This window comes from Coregonus lavaretus (assembly GCF_964263955.1).
Source record: "Coregonus lavaretus genome assembly, chromosome: 14".
NCBI classification, from domain to species: Eukaryota; Metazoa; Chordata; class Actinopteri; order Salmoniformes; family Salmonidae; genus Coregonus; species Coregonus lavaretus.
In genome coordinates this window covers 24,956,050-24,976,411 of record NC_140001.1, presented here as the reverse complement: position 1 = coordinate 24,976,411, position 20,362 = coordinate 24,956,050, and the positions used below count along the sequence as shown (strand labels likewise).

Here is a 20,362-nt window from a genome sequence, read left to right as displayed (position 1 = left end):
ACACCACATTCGACCAAACAAGTCCTGCAGGCTCTGGTTTTATCACATCTTGACTATTGCCGTAGGAAAATGACGTAGGAAAGCTGCAGCTGGCCCAGAACAGAGCTGCATGCCTTGCCCCTCACTGTACACAGAGGGCTAATATCAACATGATGCATTCATTTCTCTTGGCTCAAAGTAGAGGAAAGATTGACTGCGTCACTTCTTGTTTGTTTGAGAAATATTACTTTGTTGAAAATAAAGAATTGTCTGTACAATCAAATAACATACAGTTCTGACAGACATACTTACCCCACCAGACATACCACCAGGGGTCTCTTCACAGTCCCCAAGTCCAAAACAAATTAAAGGCAACGAACAGTATTGTATAGAGACATGGAACTCCCTTCCATCTAAAATTACCCAAGCAAACAGTAAAATTAGCTTTAAAAAACAAATACATCACTGCACAAGGCCTCTCCCCTATCTGACCTAAATATAACTTGTATGTAAACTGATGTACTGTATGTATGCAAGCATGAAATTGATAGATGTGTCTGAATGTGGGCCTATAGTATAGGTCTCCGTTTTCTTCGTTTTCTGTCAGTATAGCACTTTTCTATATTCTTATTTTAAATGTACTTCTGTCATTGAGCTGTTCTTGTCTTTTATTGTTCTGTATAATGTCATGTTTTATGTTTTGTGTGCAACCCAGGAAGAGTAGCTGCTGCTTTTGCAACAGCTAATGGGATCCTAATAAAATAACTAAATACAAATAAAGAGTAATACTTTTCTCCATACAAATGCAGTAAAGGCCAATCACAGATAGTGAAAATGAAATTATATAATGGTCTTTAAAGTAAATAAATAAATTACTGATGTTGAAATGTATTTATTGCAAGTGTTTTACAATAGATGCATGGATACATTACATACAGTGTAAAGCTACATACAATGCATATATGAGAATAACATAAAATGTCTGGAGACAAGCTACAGTATCAGTTATGTAGATTCAAAGTGCACAGTGATTTGGCCAGCATTTCCATGTTGAAACATTCTCTAGGTAGGATAATCTTTGACAAAATGTGAATGTTTGGCAAATGCAGACATGAGGAGTTAAAGCCTGGATTTTAACTAATTCTAAATTCTTAGACATTCAAATTGGGAATCAACTTTTTGGGGGAATTGACTGCCCCAAATAGTAGAAGGCACAACATACAAAGTGTACACTATAGACAGTATATATATATATATATATGGTAATGACAGGAGCTTGATATAACCTTCCAGTTCTATTCAGTTACGACTAAAATGCAAATGTTAACCAAACATTTATTTAGGAAAATCTGTACATGTGTACGTGCATTGTAATTAAACAAAAATATATTGGTATCAATCATGATCAACAACATAGAGAGAAACGTATTAACACCTATTGCTATTATTACCTGTGAAGCATTATAACATTTATACAGAATCATTTTTATAAAAGATAATCTACTGTAAAGAGACCATTATGGCATGCAGATTACAGTAGATATTGCTTTGAACAAAATATCTTAACTATCATTTCATAGAATGTCCAACTCTATTTGATGTGAACAGTTATTTTCCTATATTGATATGCATGAACTAAAGGATTTTATAACATTCAATAGAAAACAGTTCAGTAGATGCACATGCTTTTCACATAATCTGAAGTTACTTATATTTGTATTTGTACTATATCTGCAATGGCACCTCCCATTATATTTCCCATATAGCAGAAATGAATAGTAGTACTAGTTAGTAGTGATGTTGCATAGTGATTTAACCTGTATTAATTATGGTGATATGTTCTGTTTTCATTTATTCAATCAGAGACATCAGAAGATATCATGCATTTCCTGTTGATTAGTACTCTCTTCAAAAAAAATTTGCCAATCTAACAGGCATTTAGTTGCATGGCTTAGATGGCTTCTCCACAAGAACAGCACAAGCTAATGAATGGTCTCACACTGTAGATTCGGCTGGATTGGTCTATTTAGCACTGAGATCCACTATTAGGTGCTGGTAGGCTAGGGTGTTGCCTTTGAAGCTGGCTGCCAGCAGGATGTCTTTGTTGTCCACAGACACCAAGTTGAAGGCCCGGGGTGCTCTCATGTTGAGCTCCTGGAAGGGCTGGAAGAGCTGGGTGAGGTCATCCCACAGGTAAACTCGAGAGAAAGAGAAATCACTCCCTAGGAGGAGATACTGGCGGGGGCCCACAGTGAATGGATACACAGCCATGGAGCCACGTGAGGGCAGGGTCTGAATCTCAACATAGCGCTGCCCCTCCCAGCGGAGAATCTTGGAGTCACCAATGAAGCGTGTAAGGCAGAGGTAGAGAATGTTGCGCACCCAGAAATGCTTGACCATCTGAATGTCGAAAGTCTCAGTGATTTGGGAATGAAAGGCAAACTGGCGCAGGCTGCGGTTCCACTGGTAAACCACTGGGGGCTGGGAGGCACTGGAGAGAATGAGACGCTGCTTCCCCTCCACATCTAGGAACTCCACATGGGTGTCACGATGCCAGGGATGAAGGGATTGGTGAGAGTAGAAACCGTTGCTGTTCCAGCGGTATATGCTTGTAGAGCCTGCCTTGGAACTGTCTGCCACTGCAAAGTACCACTCATCATCCAGCTGGAAGGTCTCAACAAAGTTGGGTTTCCTCACACGTGTGGTGTCAATGTCCTGGATCTTCACAAATCGCTGTGGGTCCTCTTCCCACCTGAAAAGAAGGTGTCAATCAGGTCAGCCATCCCTAAATCATCATCATAAACATCTAATCTTAACACAGTTTTGGCACATTTCCAATGAGGATTTACCCCAGTGTTTTACCCAAAAGGTTCAGACTTTTCTGTTTCCATCTACGAAGGCCGGCACCCGTGTCTCACTGGGCCATGGCTCCGGCGGACCTGCTCTCACTTGGGGCCAAAGCAAGGCCACTGGTACATTTCAGCTGTCACTTACATATCAATGGATAACTGTGAACTTTAACACCTTCTCACAAAGCAACAGTCTTGAATGATGCAGAAGTTGTTGATTGTGCTCGTCACAACCCACTGGGCACACACTGGTTGAATCAATGCTGTTTCCACGTAATTTCAATGAAATTACGTTGAACCAACGTGGAATAGACGTTGAATTGACGTCTGTGCCCAGTGGGAAGTCTTAAGTGTCATACTCTGATGGAAACACAATTACACTAGAGCTACATTAACATAAAACACTAGTGACCCGCTGGTGTGGGGGTAAGTCTTAATGGAAAAGTACCAATGGCTATGAAAATTAACAAATCAATGACATTTTGCCTATGACAAAGAATTGGAATAAGTCTCACTTGTAGATGTGGGATCCTCCAAAAAGTTGAGCCACAACCATGTAAAGAGTGTTGTTTATCACCACAGGCTTGCAGTAGACAGCGGAGCGAGCTAGGAGAAACAAATATGCAGAAAGTAGCAGGTTTAGATGACTTCAGTCTCCTCTGTGTACTTAAAGATACAATGTAAAATCTCTTGGTCTATAATTAAGTGATAACAGTTGAATGCATTGGTTGTCTTGTGGCATGATTTGTTATATTTAAAAGGCATAAGTCAAAGAAGAAACGTACATGTTATATTATGGTACCTCCGGAAGACCATTTCCACATGATCCCATACAAACAGTGTACAGAACCCTGTATCAGGCTGGGCGAAGGCCACAAACTGATTGTCATTGAATTCATAGGACTCCACTGACACAGACTGGAAAGGGAAAGTCTCATAAACTGCAAAGTCTACAGGGGAAGAGAGAGATGAGGATTATCAATCTATAAATTAATTGCCTTGCTGTCCTGTGAAATTAATTCATTTCAAAATGATTGGGGGCAAACCTGCGCTGATACAGTTGAAGTCTCGTGGGGTGAGATCATGGATTCTGCGGCCTTGGAACTCAAATGGGCTGGCACAGTAGATGGCAGGGACAGAGGTGTTGGTCTTCTCCATCCAGTCCACAAGCCACTTGATTTTACAATCACAGCGTAAAGAGTTACCCCGCAGGTCTCTGGGTAACATATAGAACAATAGAATGACATAGTTCTTAGAAAACTGTCTGTTGTAAGGATTCGTGGAAGCGCATTTTAAATTACAGTGCTGAATAAAGTTGTAATAACGTGGTAATAGTACGGTAATAACGTTTATAGTTACTCGTTTCGAAAACATATCACAAGATGAAACCTATGATAAGGCTACCATGTTCCCTTTCAAAAAGATGTGTACTTACAAGTCTGTCAAAATATCAAGATATTTGAAGAGTTCTCGTGGAAGGAACTGCATGTTATTATTTGACAGAGAACTACAAGAGACGGGAGAAAATAATTTGAAAGAAAATGTATAATGTCATAACATGTCCATGCAATGCATAAATAGTATTCTTCCATTAATATTTACAGAGAAAAGGTCAGAAGGTGTACTCACAGGTGAGTCAAGGATTTAAGCCCTCTGAAGGTATGCTTTGACAGGGCTTGGATGTCATTGTTCTCTATAAATCTGATGGGCATACAGAGAGACAGGATCACTCAATATACTATATCACACATAGATAGTAGACTTCTGAAGAAAGCAATCATGATAATCAAGATCAAGATTCTTATAATAAAAAACATGCCTTGTGGTAGAACTGGGGCTCATTTGCCAATATAATTAAATCAAGATCATTTTAATACATTGCCATGTAAATCATGCACAGTACACAGCCTTCTTTTCCATATTCAGAGTGTGACATTTGTTTTATTGAACCTTTTCTCAGAATTGTGTCTCTGTCTGTCCCTTATTTATTTATTTAATTCAAAAGCCTGTTACTAAGGGGAACATATCCTGCAAACTTTGTGAGAGATTTCATTTAGCTGCCAGGGAATGCTTCCTGAATCTTAAGCAGCTATAATGGGAATGGACCTGGCTGCTGGCTGGACTGTCTGCAGTAAGAGCAGGACTAACCTTGAGGATAAGCCAAGTGGTAAAGAAGAGAGGGGGAGGGAATCTAGGGACAGCCATTCACTGGCTGTGGTGCAAAGTGTTCAAAACAACCATTAATCATCCGCTCACATTCTTCTAATGAAGGTAATGTAGCATGTGTACGTCTTGGGTATACTTAAAATCGAGAATTGACTTATAGGTAAAATTGCCCTGTCATCAGATAGTTAGTAGGGTGCCTCTACATGGGTTCAGGAATAGATATACATTTTGTCTGAGCCCTGTATCAAAGTTCAGCTGTTTGGACTTGGAACTGAGCCACTAAGAGACCAAAATAATGTTACTGTGCAAATGTTAACTATCGAACAGGTTGTCGATAAGCCAAATATTATTGTCTAAAGTTACTCAACATGCGAACATAGCTCTGTGAACTACCTCTACTACACAAATGACAACCACAATTCATCTCTACAAAACAATGCACACATGAGAATTTCTCATAATATCACCAACATACTCATTAGCAAAAGAGAGGGGCTATTTCTGTGCTATAAACATCTCCTTATTTTAGGATGATGAATCTATCATTTTAGATGATGGTCAAAGATGACTACAAGTGACAATTGACTACAGGTGCATTCTCTGTCTTCATTCTGGATATGTGAGGCATCCCAGGGCTTACACAGTGTGAGCTCAGCCAGCCTGCAGTCTGTCTCCCATTTGGAGCAGCATTGGATATGAAGATATGAGTTCATTAGCATTCACAGTGAGGAGCCACCTCAGGTAGAGCTGGCTGGGTGATGCAGAGCCTTGGGGCTGGGCTGCAGCCAGAGCCATACAATCACTTTATGGAGCCTAATGCATTGCTTACATGGAAAGCAGCAAATGTGATGGCATCAGCAACTTAATATTTCCTGATGGCCAACTTCCCGTCAATTAACAAAATGGCATGCTAAGCTTTATCAGGCCCCACAAAGGCAGGAAGACTAGTCTCTATAGTAGGAGGAGGATCAATATTCAATGTTACTTAAGCGATCCTTGTCTAGCTGAGGACTGGACACCATAGGCATCTTTCAATGTACCACTCACTACCTCATTCTTTGGATAGAATGTTTGTTGAGCATATATCTGTGGTTGAACAAGGGCACAAAGTGGGACACTTACAGGTACTGCAGGTGTGACAGACCTGCAAAGGCATCATCAGCCACCACAGTGAAGGTATTGGAGTTCAGAAGACTGCAGAAAGGGAGAGAAAGAGAGTTGTTTATAATACACTGGAATGAAATCTGTTTCACTTTCCATTTAAAACGTTTGACTTTCCACAATGTCCAGAAAAATACTGCTGGTGAGGTTAGAAGACATGTTAATCAATACCGGTACTGTAAATATGTATTTATTTACACTTGATTGCAAATGGACACAAGTAGCATACAAAGCATCAACTCCAGTAACAAATAAATCACTTGAATTAGTGTGGAGTGGACATAGGAAGAGCTATTCAATTTCAAGGCACCAATCAAGTATTCAATATACATAGTATGGGTCAGCTTTAATGTAAACTGAAACCACAAAATCTTAAAACACACACACTCCATTGAATCTGCATAGACAGATAAGCCATTGTTTAAATAGAAAAGAACTGAAGGGAGTCAGTCATTGGCGATGACACTGATACAGAGCCACTTTACTCTCACTACTGCCATGTCACCACTGTTTTCAATAACAGTTTATTTCAAGAGAGATTTATAGTGATTGTATTGTCTAACAAAATGTTACTTCACAACTTGTATTTCTTATCTAATTACAGTGCCTTCAGAAAGTATTCACACCCCATATTTAGTGTTACAGCCTGAATAAAAAAAATATTTACTGATCTACACACAATAACCCATAATTTCAAAGTGGAATTTAGTTTGCAGATTTATTTTTTACAATTAATAAACAATGCAAAGCTGAAATGTCTTGAGTCGATAAGTATTCAACCCCTTTGTTATAGCAAGCCTAAATAAGTTCAGGAGTAAAAATGTGTTTAACAAATTACATAAAAAGTTGCATGGACTCATTCCGTGTTCAATAATAGTGGTTAACATGATTTTTGAATGACTACCCATCTCTGTACCCCACACATACAATTATCTGTAAGGTCCCTCAATCGAGTAGTACATTTCAAGCACAGATTCAACCACAAAGACCAGGGAGGTTTTTCAATGCCTCGCAAAGAAGGGTACTGATTGGTAAAAAAGCAGACACTGAACATCCCTTTGGGCACGGTGAAGTTATTAATTCTGCTTTGGATGGACACCCAGTCACTACAAAGATACAGGCCACAGGAGGTTGGTGGCACCTTAATTGGGGAGGACGGGCTCCTGGTAATGGCTGGAGAGGGATAGGTGGAATGGTATCAAAAACATCAAACACGTGGTTTCCATGTGTTTGATACCATTCCATTCGCTCCATTCCAGCCATTAATATGAGCCGTCCTCCCCTCAGCAGCCTCCACTGATAAAAGCGTCATTCCTAAATCAGTTTCCAGAGAGGAAGGAAACTGCTCAGGGATTTCACCATAAGGCCAATTGTGATTTTAAAACCATGAGGCCAATTGTGAGTTTAATGGTTGTGATATGAGATCAACAACATTGAATAAAAATATTCCAAAACATGCATCCTGTTAGCAACAAGGCACTTAAGTAATACTGCAAAACATATTGGAAAGAAATACACTTTTTGTCCTGAATACAAAGTGTTATGTTTGGGGTAAATCCAACACAACACATCACTGAGTACCACTCTTCATATTTTCAAGCATGGTGGTGGTTGCATCATGTTTTGGGTATGCTTGTCATCGGCAAGGATTAAGGAGTTTTTTGGGGATTAAAATAAATGGAATACAGCTATAAGCACAGGCAAAATTCTAGAGAAAAACCTGCTTCAGTCTGCTTTCCAACAGACACTGGGAGATTAATTCCCCTTTCAGCAGGACAATAACCTAAAACACAAGGACAAATCTACACTGGAGTTGGTCTCCCGAGTGGCGCAATGGTCTAAGGCACTGCATCACAGTGCTAGCTGTGCCACTAGAGATCCTGGTTCGAATCCAGGCTCTGTCGTAGCCGGCCGTGACCGGGAGACCCATGGGGCGGCGCACAATTGGTCCAGGGTAGGGGAGGGAATGGCCGGCAGGGATGTAGCTCAGTTGGTAGAGCATGGTGTTTGCAACGCCAGGGTTGTGGGTTCGATTCCCACGGGGGGCCAGTATGAAAAAATAATAATGTATGCACTAACTAAGTCGCTCTGGATAAGAGCGTCTGCTAAATGACTAAAATGTAAATGTAAAATGAGTTGCTTACCACGACGACATTGAATGTTCCTGAGTGGACTAGTTACAGTTTTGACTTAAATTGGCTTGAAAATCTATGGCAAGACTTGAAAATGGCTTTCTAGCAATGATTAACAATCAACTTGACAGAGCTTGAACAATAAAAAAAATATATTTTACAAAGGTGTGCAAAGCTCTAAGAGACTTACCAAAAAGACTCACAGCTGTAATCGCCACAGAATGTGCTTCTCAAAGTATTCTACAAGATATTTCTCTATATAATTTTCAATAAATATGCTAACATTTCTATAAAAGTGTTTTCACTTTGTCATTGTGTGATATTGTGGGTCGATGGGTGAGAAAAAAAATGTGTTTAATCGATTTTGAATACAGGCTGTAACACAACAAAAGGTGGAGTAAGTCAAGGAGTATGGATACTTTCTGAAGGCACTGTATATGTTTAGACCTCCATTTACATTACATTTACATTTTAGTCATTTAGCAGACGCTCTTATCCAGAGCGACTTACAGTTAGTGAGTGCATACATTATTTTTCATACTGACCCCCCGTGGGAATCGAACCCACAACCCTGGCGTTGCAAACGCCATGCTCTACCAACTGAGCTACATCCCTGCCGGCCATTCCCTCCCCTACCCTGGACGACGCTGGGCCAATTGTGCGCCGCCCCATGGGTCTCCCGGTCGCGGCCGGCAACGACAGAGCCTGGATACGAACCAGGATCTCTAGTGGCACAGCTAGCACTGCGATGCAGTGCCTTAGACAACAGGCGAGATTGGTTTAGCTGAATGTTTGTTGTTGTATAGAAGATGGTGTTTTGGAGAGAACATGTTTAGCATTTTCATTGACCCAAGCCACAGAAGTTAAGTTGAGACTGTTTGCTCTAATTCCGCTACATCAGACAGGAAGGGAGAGGATAGGATGATGGGACATGCATGAATACTTACAGGAACTGCAGCAGGTGCAGGTGGGAGAAGGCTCCCTCTGGGATCGTAGTGAAGGCTGCATTCACCATTGTCCTGAGAAGTACAGACAATCAACTTATCATCATTCAGGCTCTATCAACTAACATTGAGTCAATGTCATCATGCTTATCATATAAAATCCAACCCCCATTGTGCAGAAGGGCTTGTTGTTCTATGCTAAAAGTGTATGTTGCCAGTCAGCCACATACGTTTTCGTGAAGTCTGATATATTCATGAGAATAACATGTTTCTAAGCATAGCTTTTGGTGAAAAAAAATTTCTGGTCACAGACATTTAGTTTTTGTACATTTGAAAGGGAGGAATAAGAATTGTTAGGGCCTGATCAGTGGCGGCTCCTGAAAAAATTCTCAGGGGGGGCAATTTTTCTGATGATTTAGGTGACCTACACACATTTTAAAAAAGATATGTCCAGCAACAACATGAAGACAGGGGCAGCATATAAGTCAATACCAGAAGCATTTATTGACTGATCTCAAAAGTGTTGGCTTACCAGGGTTGGTGGAGCCCTCAGTTTCATCTTTGCCTCGCAAAGCTAACTCAAACACTCCGCAAAACTTCACACACTGGATTAGCCGGCTGAGGATGTGGCGGTTCTTGCTAATGTCGTAGTAAATATATTTGTTATAGTGAATATGGAATATGATATGTTGAGTAAAATGTTGTGCTAAGATCTATTTAGGTCAGGAGCTGGTTATAAGTTCTGTTCCTATCCAATAACAATGGACAAAAGGGTCCTATCTTGTCAGCCTTGTCAGCAGGTGGCCAAGGACAACACCCACGCCATAGGCCTCTCAGTTCTTCCAACTCACGAGTTCTTGCTCTGAGGACACACACACACACACACACAAACACACACACACACACATCATCACTGTTAAACACACACACACACACACACACACACACATCATCACTGTTAAACACACACACACACACACACACACAAAAATCCCCTCTCTTAGGCTGAACATTTGAAGACAGAGAACCCGACTCAGAGCCAATGCAACAGTGACAGTAGCCTGGAGGGGACCTCGCCCAACTCATCAGGACCAATCAGAAGATCAGAACTACTAGATTCAACCTACTTCATTTATTGCATAAAATGTCTGCACACAATGTTTCGGGGCTCTCTTCAGATAATAATAATAATATGCCATTTAGCAGACGCTTTTATCCAAAGCGACTTACAGTCATGCGTGCATACATTTTTGTGTATGGGTGGTCCCGGGGATCGAACCCACTACCTTGGCGTTACAAGCGCCATGCTCTACCAGCTGAGCTACAGAAAGTGGATACTCATGGATGCGCATCGCAATTGTAAAATGTCAACACAATTGGAGACACCACGTCATTTTTGGAGACTTGTTATTGACAGTAAACTATTGTAGATGCGACTGCTAACTAAATAAAACATTTTAGCTGGCTAGCTAATCATCTTAGCTAAATGTGGGGCAAACAATTCAGTTATTTACCGTTAATTTGAGGGATTGGGGTGAAAGAAATCGAGTTACATAGTGATACTTTACGATATACTGTATTGACAATATCGCAATATTTTAGCGCTAGTTGGCTGTACCTGCACCAAAACACCATTATTGTTCCTTCATAGCTTGTTCTCAATCTTTTCACATTGGGAGCCAATTTGTTTTCAGCACTTTTATTTCCATGACTGATCAAAACTCGTTCTCATGGCTTTCTGATCCCTCTGCAACAGACATATGGTGCGCAATAAAATCACAGTATCGAATCGCAATACGTATAGAATCATGAGACTCGCAATGCTGATGCATATATCTTATCGTGAGGTTCCTGGCAATTCCCAGCCCAAGTTCATTTGCCACAACAAATCTCTTCGCTAGCAAACGCGATGTCTTCTCCAAAACGGCAATGTGTCTCCAGCAATGTTTACTTTTTTGACGTTCTATGGCATCTCCACTTTCCAAGCATATATGACCACATGTAATATTTTGGTAAGTGATGCAAATAGTGAACTATGTAGGGCCAGGATGTAAAATATATGTAGCTGCAGCAATTTCTCTTATCTGATATGGTAAGTAATGGGGCTTAATTTATAGCTCCCTAAGAGTTTGACGAACGGGTCCGTGCACGCGATTCCAGATATCTTTACCTCTGAATAAACTGCCTTTATTATACCATATCCACCCTGTCCAAAGTCTCTACTTGGTCTCAGTTCTCCAGTAAACTTGTGATTATCAACACTAACCTCATCGTTGTGGCGGCGGACAGCTAGCCTGTATCCCTCATCAAGTTGAGTGGCAATGTTATTTTTCCGTTCGTACCAATTTTTGGAAAATCCTCGGGTGTAGGACTTTCCGCCTTTAGTAGAAACCTGTTGAATTATTAAATTTGGTCTGGGAGGTCCTAATTGTTTCGTTGCCAATTTATCTTCATTTGTTCGCCGACAAAAAGGGACTTCTTTCAAAGACACAATCCGCTCTTTTCTCAGTTACGTTCATGGTTACGTTACGTTACGTATGACGAAAGCGCGTAAGTGCAAGCCCTCAGACACCCATAGAGATTGTATTGAAGGCTCTGAAATTTGAAAAAAATAGATTTTACATTAGAGGCTATGAGAGACTTCTGGGCGATTTTCAACCTGACTGAAATCGCCCCAAAAGGGGGGGGAGCCATTTGAAGCACGACTTTAGCCTGATTCGACATTTAGTGGCAGTGTGGCACTGTGGCAGATCAGACGTATAGATTACAACACTGATAACTACTGTTGCCGTGATATAATTGATTAGAAAAAAAATCCCTTCCTTTTCCCGTTTGGCAGTGCGTCGCCCATATCGCCCTATTGAACAGGCCGCCCCTGGGCCTGATGGATGTTGGTACTGCATCCCACCTAATCAATATGAGTGGACAGAGACTGCATGGGAATGTCCTCCCAAGTCCCCAGGCACAGTCAATCTATTGACAGAACTAAACATGCAGCATGGCATGTTTTACCAAGAGCTCATGTGGCTCAATCTGTCTTACTATTTGAACTTCAAGGAAGGCAAAATCTTTTGAAACTAGGACACAGTTTCTTTATTCACAGGTTCATGTATTCATCACTTTAAAACAAAGCTACCTCCACCTTGTAGTGCTTGTGCTCTTCAATTCTCCAAGCTCTTTAAATACAAGAACATGATGTTCAATTACAGAAAGATAATAAATTCAGTCAATATCGACCAAAATCAAAGTAAACAATATTCTCTTATAACTAAAATGTCACCATACTGAGTCCTATGCTACAGTATCTATCTATTACATTATTGTCGTTCCATTTACTGAGAGTGCGCACTGTTTATCTAACCTTTGTAAGGTTACTATCCCTTGGAGGACATGCATGTCTTTTGCTGTGAGATGTGAATCTATCGTAAGTGTCTCTCCCAGGAGGGCTAAGGCACGTCCCATTGCTCTACGTCTCATTTCTGCCAGCTCCCCCTGACTTCTGTCCAAGAATGAGGAGAGACTGAGGCACAGGGACACAAAGTGCCCACTTGTCATCTTTCATTAGCATGTCATAGCTGATCTATCCCTGTCCATCACAACACACAGGCCATGGTGAACCTGCTCCTTTCTTTCTCGTAAGGTCTCTTTAAAATCAGACACACGTTCTTGAGGAGCACAAACACTATCTTGCTCTCTTGATAATGGCATTTTCAGAGACACGGTACACTGTTGTTTTGAAAAGATAACCGTGGTATAACTGAAAAGGGTACAAAACAAATGATCAATGATTTTATAGAGTATAAGTATAAGCTTTTGGAAACCAGACACAGTAGAATATATTGTAAAACCCCAAATGATCTTGTATAAAAGTGTAGCCTAATGTTTGCCTAATGTCATGTCAACAGGCTAGTCCATGAGAGATGATGTCATCTGTAAAAACCATGCATGACATCACAGATCATCCATCTAGTAAGTATTTATGTACATTATCAACAGCTGGTTTTATCATTTTGGAATGAAATGCAAGGAATAGACCAACAAGCAGAGAGAGTATACAGGAACAGACACACAGAGTGATCAATGTTGTACTCACAGGGAGATGATCCCAGGGGGAAAGCTCTTGGGGATAGCCTTGGTATCCACACAGAAGGCACTGTCTTTGGTGCAGGAGCAGGTGACAGGACAGCGGGGGATTTTGGGGACCCTCTTGGCCCCTGTCTCCCCCACCAGGCAGAGAAGCAGACATAGGCCGGCCAAAAGCCTCAGCCATCCCGGGACCCTTCTCGATCCGGCATCCAGCATATTTCCTTTATGGATGGACAGGGACTAGTGACAAAGACTGCTGAACCTCAAGAAGTTGTGTTTTCTCTGGTTACCTTGTAGCAGCAGCAGCAGTAGTATTGATGATGCTGAGCTATCAAATGACTGTGAAGATTTGGAGAGCAGAGCAAAAGAGAGAGAGAAGCAGAGCAAAAGAGAGAGAGAGAAGCAGAGCCAGAGAGGGGGCATATTCACTGTGTGTGTGTGCTCAGCAGCTTCCCTGGATGTGTGTGTGTTCTCCCTAGAGCTGCGGTCAGAGCGCAGACTGCGGGAGCGAGGCTGCAATTCCGCACGTTAGGACCTGTACGCAGCGCCGCTGACTCTGAATTATTTACTATCTCACAGAAGCCTTAAAAATATGGCCAGGGAGGCAGCCAGGCAGGGGGAGGGGAGAGGAGGAACAAGGGCAGTGGCTGATGTCAGGCCTGGCAGGCTGGGAGGGAATGAAGGGTGAGGAGGCTCTGGCATCTTCACACTCTGCCGCAGACACTCACTGCCCGCTCTCTCTCGCAACTTGACAGTATACAGACACCAAAATCAGAAATAAGACTTTTGAAACAACACTTTATCAAGTTAGATTTTTATGTGAAAGTGTATTTGTATTGTAAAACATGTACTGTATATCACATGAATCAGCAATTGCCAGTTTGTTCAGATTTCAGATGGAGGCAGTAACAACATTTTGCTTCTTACTTTTTATTTACACGTAGGCCAATGGTGTGCAGATCTGGATGATGCGTCGGAGCATAAACTACCCATATTAGAACCTATAGAATTCCATTGAATCCTTTAGAATCTGAAAATATGGAAAACCGAGTCGCATCCCCACACAGTGGAGCTGTTGGCCATATAATGGAGCTGTGTGGCTCCAGCAGCCAGTAGTTTGGTGGCAGCCATGAGAGGGGACAGAACAGGAGCAGAGCTGCAATGACAGGCACAGCCAGCTTTCCCACACAACAACACTGTTTTCATGAACAGATAGCAGCCAACTTTGAGTCTGCTGCGTACTGTCTACCATCATCATGTTGCCTAGGTCCCAACACGCTGCTCTATTTCAGCCAGGCAATAGTAGAGGGACTCCATGTGGTGTTCAACAGTGCTCCATTCTATCCCATTTCCACTCCAGGGACAATTTAACTACAGGGCATCAATATTCAGAGTACATATCAGGAAACATTTACATTGGTAGGAAAAAGACGAGAACCACTGTCATGTCAACTAGCTACAACTGCAGCTAAACCAATGTGGTCTCAGGGCAATTCGTATTATTCTGTATGTAAATCTGTGACACTCCATTTAGTATGATATATTGCATGACGTTTGTTTACATTATGAATGCAATAGCGATCGTAAAAAATATACGAATTATAGGATGTAACTCATAATTTCCCTTTGACATATAGTATTATATGTCTTCTCTGAGACCAGGTTGCTTGTTGCGCTGCAACCACAAAGGAGAATAAAGGGGGGAATTTACATTGGCAGTTAGAGTAACTAAAACGACAAAGGTTAGGTGAAATTACGTAGCATGTTAGGTGAATTGGGCTAAATTTAGAATAAGGGGAAGGGTTAGCACCCATCCTCCCAGACCAACCTCCCTATTTTCATCTCTGTCTAAAGTAACTAGACCATTAGTAGGTGTCATGCGTAAAGTATGTTTCGTTTGGCTCTGAGGCCAGGTTGCAAAAACGGCGAACATTAACAGCTACTCTATCTTCGCATTCAATGGTATTGTTTGTATGTGTGTTCTTAATTACATCTTTACAAAAATATTTTTTTTACCCCTTTAAAGTCTACCTGGAAGATTCATATACCTTTGAGTTGACGAAAAAGCACTCTGTCAAATCAAATTATATTTCCACATGCGCCGAATACAACAGGTGTAGACCTTACAGTGAAATGCTTACTTACAAGCCCTTAACCAACAATGCAGTTAAGAAAAAAGTAAAAAATAGATAAAGTATAAAATAAAAATGACAGATAATTAAAGAGCAGCAGTAAAATAAAATATCAGTAAGGAGGCTATATACAGGGGGTACCGGTACAGAGTCAATGTGCAGGGGCACTGGTTAGTCGAGGTAATTGAGGTAATATGTACGTGGGTAGAGTTAACGTGACTATGCATAAATAATAAACAGAGTAGCAGCAGCGTAAAAGAGGGGTTTGGGGTGGGGTGGGGTGGGGGGGCAATGCAAATAGTCTGGGTAGCCATGATTAGCAGTTCATGAGTCTTATGGCTTGGGGGTAGAAGCTGTTAAGAAGCCTTTTGGACCTAGACTTGGCACTCCGGTACCACTTGCCGTGCGGTAGCAGAGAGAACAGTCTATGACTAGGGTGGCTGGAGTCTTTGACAATTTTTAGGGCCTTCCTCTGACACCGCCTGGTATAGAGATCCTGGATGGCAGGAAGCTTGGCCCCAGTGATGTACTTTCAGTCACTACTGCCTCCCTGGCCCAGCCCTATATCTCATGTCATTTAGTATACATTGAGGGGAAAAAACATTAACACCTGCTCTTTCCATGACAGACTGGCCAGGTGAATTGAGGTGAAAGCTATGATCCCTTATTGATGTCACTTCCAAACTCTCCACCATGGCCAAGACCAAAGAGCTCTCCAAGGATGTCAGGGACAAGATTGTAGACCTACACAAGGCTGGAATAGGCTACAAGACCATCGCCAAGCAGCTTGGTGAGAAGGTGACAACAGTTGGTGCGATTATTTGCAAATGGAAGAAACACAAAAGAACTGTCAATCTCCCTCGGCCTGGGGCTCCATGCAAGATCTCACCTTGTGGAGTTCCAATGATCAAGAGAACGGTGAGGAACCAACCCAGAACTACACGGGAGGATCTTGTCAATGATCTCAAGGCAGCTGGGACCATAGTCACTAAGAGAACAATTGGTAACACACTACGCCGTGAAGGACTGAAATCCTGCAGCGCCCGCAAGGTCCCCCTGCTCAAGAAAGCACATATACAGGGCCGTCTGAAGTTTGCCAATGAACATCTGAATGATTCAGAGGAGAACTGGGTGAAAGTGTTGTGGTCAGATGAGACCAAAATCGAGCTCTTTGGCATCAACTCAACTCGCCGTGTTTGGAGGAGGAGGAATGCTGCCTATGACCCCAAGAACACCATCCCCACCGTCAAACATGGAGGTGGAAACATTATGCGTTGGGGGTGTTTTTCTGCTAAGGGGACAGGACAACTTCACCGCATCAAAGGGACGATGGACGGGGCCATGCACCGTCAAATCTTGGGTGAGAACCTCCTTCCCTCAGCCAGGGCATTGAAAATGGGTCGTGGATGGGTATTCCAGCATGACAAAACACACAGCCAAGGCAACAAAGGAGTGGCTCAAGAAGAAGCACATTAAGGTCCTGGAGGGGCCTAGCCAGTCTCCAGACCTTAATCCCATAGAAAATCTGTGGAGGGAGCTGAAGGTTCGAGTTGCCAAACGTCAGGGTCGAAAACCTTAATGACTTGGAGAAGATCTGCAAAGAGGAGTGGGACAAAATCCCTCCTGAGATGTGTGCAAACCTGGTGGCCAACCACAAGAAACGTCTGACCTCTGGGTTTAACAACAAGGGTTTTGCCACCAAGTACTAAGTCATGTTTTGCAGAAGGGTCAAATACTTATTTCCCTCATTCAAATGCAAATCAATTTATAACATTTTTGACATGCGTTTCTCTGGATTTTGTTGTTGTTATTCTATCTCTCACTGTTCAAATAAATCTACCATTAAAATTATAGACTGATCATGTCTATAATTGTGGTCCTCTGTAGCTCAGCTGGTAGAGCACGGTGCTTGTAACGCCAAGGTAGTGGGTTCGATCCCCGGGACCACCCATACACAAAAATGTATGCACGCATGACTGTAAGTCGCTTTGGATAAAAGCGTCTGCTAAATGGCTTATTATTATTATGTCTTTGTCAGTGGGCAAACGTACAAAATCAGCAGGGGATCACTTTTTACTTTTTTCCCTCACTGTAAGTGCCTTTGAACGAGGTATGATAGTAGGTGCCAGGCGCACCGGTTTGTGTCAACAACTGCAACACTGCTGGGTTTTTCACACTCAACAGTTCCCTGTGTGTATCAAGAGTGGTCCACCACCCAAAGGACATCCAGCCAACTTGACACAACTGTGGGAAGCATTGGCGTCAACATAGGCCAGCATCCCTGTGGAGCACTTTCGACACCTGGAGGGGGTGTAACACAGTTTATGCCTCCCGAGTGGCGCAGCAGTCTAAGGCACTGCATCGCAGTGCTAGAGGCGTCACTACAGATCCGGGTACGATCCCAGGTTGTGTTGCAGCCGACCGCGACTGGGAGACCCATGAGGCGGCACACAATTGTCCCAGCGTCGTCCGGGTTAGGGGAGGATTTGGCCGGCCGGGATGTCCTTGTCCCATCGCGCTCTAGCTTACTCCTGTGGCGGGCCGGGCTCATGCACGCTGACACGGTCGCCAGTTGTAAGGGGTTTCCTCCGACACATTGGTGCAGCTGGCTACTGGGTTAAGCGAGCAGTGTGGCTTGGCAGGGTCGAGTTTCAGAGGACGCATGGCTCTCGACCTTCGCCTCTGAGTCCGTACGGGAGTTGCAGCGATGGGACAAGACTGGAACTACCAATTGGCTATCACGAAATTGGGGAGAAAAATATAATACAAAATAAAATAACAGTTTATGCTGTCTAAAGCCCTGTTTATACCTGGTGCTAACATGCATCATTTGTCCTGATCTTGTCCACATTCTGATTGTGCCAACATTTTTAGACAGGTGTAGACGATTAAAAAATGCATTGTGATCTGATCTTCCTGACCACCTCAGGATGTAATCAGGTACACATTGTGTCTGGATATCTTAAGTGTAGACGGATGTGGACAGTAAAACCATTTCCATTATCATTTTCCTGCCTTCTAAAATCATTGACAGGTGGCAACATGGATTTAAGGCATCAAAATATGTGTACAAAAAATATACATTTTGAAATAATTTGTCAAATAATTTGCTTACAGGGAAATCTGGTCACAATGCAGACAGTGGATGGATAAAATACATTTTAATACCATGTGTAGACGCATGTCTGAAAAAGTGGCCACAATCAGAATGTAGACAAGATCAGGACAAAGGACCCATGTTAGCGCCAGGTATAAACGAAGCTTAAAAGAAATAACAATGAGAACATTCTAACATTTGAGTGTAAAGAGTGCAAAACTTTAGTGCAGAACAGGCTGCCTGCTATAGAGCACAGCAGCAGACATGAGGAGAAAACTTTGAGATTAGACGTGTTCCTACAAGCACAGCAGCTTTCTCTGTCCAGTCAGCACATCTCATACAGGTATAGCATAAACAGCTGTGCTTTTGGAGGGGACTTCAACATTTCGGCTTTCCTGCAATTGAGATCCAAATCTAAAAACTTTGGATTAGAAGCAGTTGACATTGTAAAGTCTGGCAAGTTTACAGTTCAGAAATACAGAGCCCTCTTTTCTCCTCTACCAGACTGTGCTCCTCCCCCCACCATTCCTCCACCTGTGTGGCACGTGTATTCTGAATTAAAGCTATTCACCACTCTGTTGAAGCCTTTTCAGTGACCTCATTGCCCCGGCCTGTTACCGGTGGGGATCGGACATGTTTGGATAACTGCTACTGTGCGTCACTGGCATGACTCAGTGTTTAACATTGACTTTTTAAAATTCATATTCTAACCCACATCCGGAGCCAGGGCCAAGCAGCCTGAAGAGGGCTCTCTGTCCTTGCTGCCATATGTCTGGCTTTCACTGCCTCCCTCTGGCTACATACGAAGTAAGATGCTTCCCGTTTCACCTCAGTTACTACTGTGCTCTTGGAAAATCCCATTTCCCCCAGGTAATGCATTTGCACAGGTGGTCTCACTCAGCTGTGTTCAGACTCCACTTAGACATATGCACACAGGTGTCACTAGCTATGCTATGGAGAAACTTCTCAAAGTAATACCAGCAACATAGTAATTCCAGTACAGTAAGTCTACTGTACGCCCAAATTAAACTAGTCTGGGTGGAAGCGGTGACCCGATCCTGCAGGTTCATGCTCTACAACATTCGCAGAGTACGACCCTACCTTACACAGAAAGCGACACAGGTCCTAATCCAGGCACTTGTCATCTCCCGTCTGGATTACTGCAACTCGCTGTTGGCTGGGCTCCCTGCCTGTGCCATTAAACCCCTACAACATATCCAGAACGCTGCAGCCCGTCTGGTGTTCAATCTATCCAAATTCTCTCATGTCACCCCACTCCTCCGCACACTCCTCTGTAGCTCAATTGGTAGAGCATGGCGCTTGTAACACCAGGGTAGTGGGTTCGATCCCCGGGACCACCCATACTAAGTCGCTTTGGATAAAAGCGTCTGCTAAATGGCATATTATATTATTATTATTATATTATACTCCACTGGCTTCCAGTTGAGGCTCACATCTACTACACAACCATGGTGCTTGCCTACGGAGCTGTGAGGGGAACGGCACCTCCTTACCTTCAGGCTCTGATCAGACCCTACACCCAAACGAGGGCACTACGTTCATCCACCTCTGGCCTGCTAGCTCCCCTACCTCTACGGAAGCAGTTCCCACTCAGCCCAGTCAAAGCTATTCGCTGCTCTGGCACCCCAATGGTGGAACAAGCTCCCCCACGACGTCAGGACAGCGAAGTCACTGACCACCTTCCGGAGACACTTGAAACCCTACCTCTTTAAGGAATACCTGGAATAGTATAAAGTAATCCTTCTTCCCCCACCCCCCATAAAAATAAAAATGGTGGTTGTCCCACTGGCTATCA

The 20,362-nt window shown here is 42.7% G+C and overlaps 1 protein-coding gene across 1 annotated transcript; it reads right to left on the bottom strand.

Annotated features, from left to right (window-relative positions):
- Positions 1-2,001: 2,001 nt before the first annotated feature.
- Positions 2,002-13,533, bottom strand: LOC311141861 (leucine-rich repeat LGI family member 3-like; the record flags this gene model as incomplete). Its single annotated transcript, XM_084177358.1, has 9 exons — positions 2,002-2,731; positions 3,344-3,434; positions 3,614-3,778; positions 3,875-4,044; positions 4,264-4,335; positions 4,458-4,529; positions 6,117-6,188; positions 9,235-9,306; positions 13,325-13,533. 9 exons carry the CDS (start codon positions 13,531-13,533, stop codon positions 2,002-2,004), a joined length of 1,653 nt encoding a protein of 550 aa, XP_084033484.1.
- Positions 13,534-20,362: the final 6,829 nt, after the last annotated feature.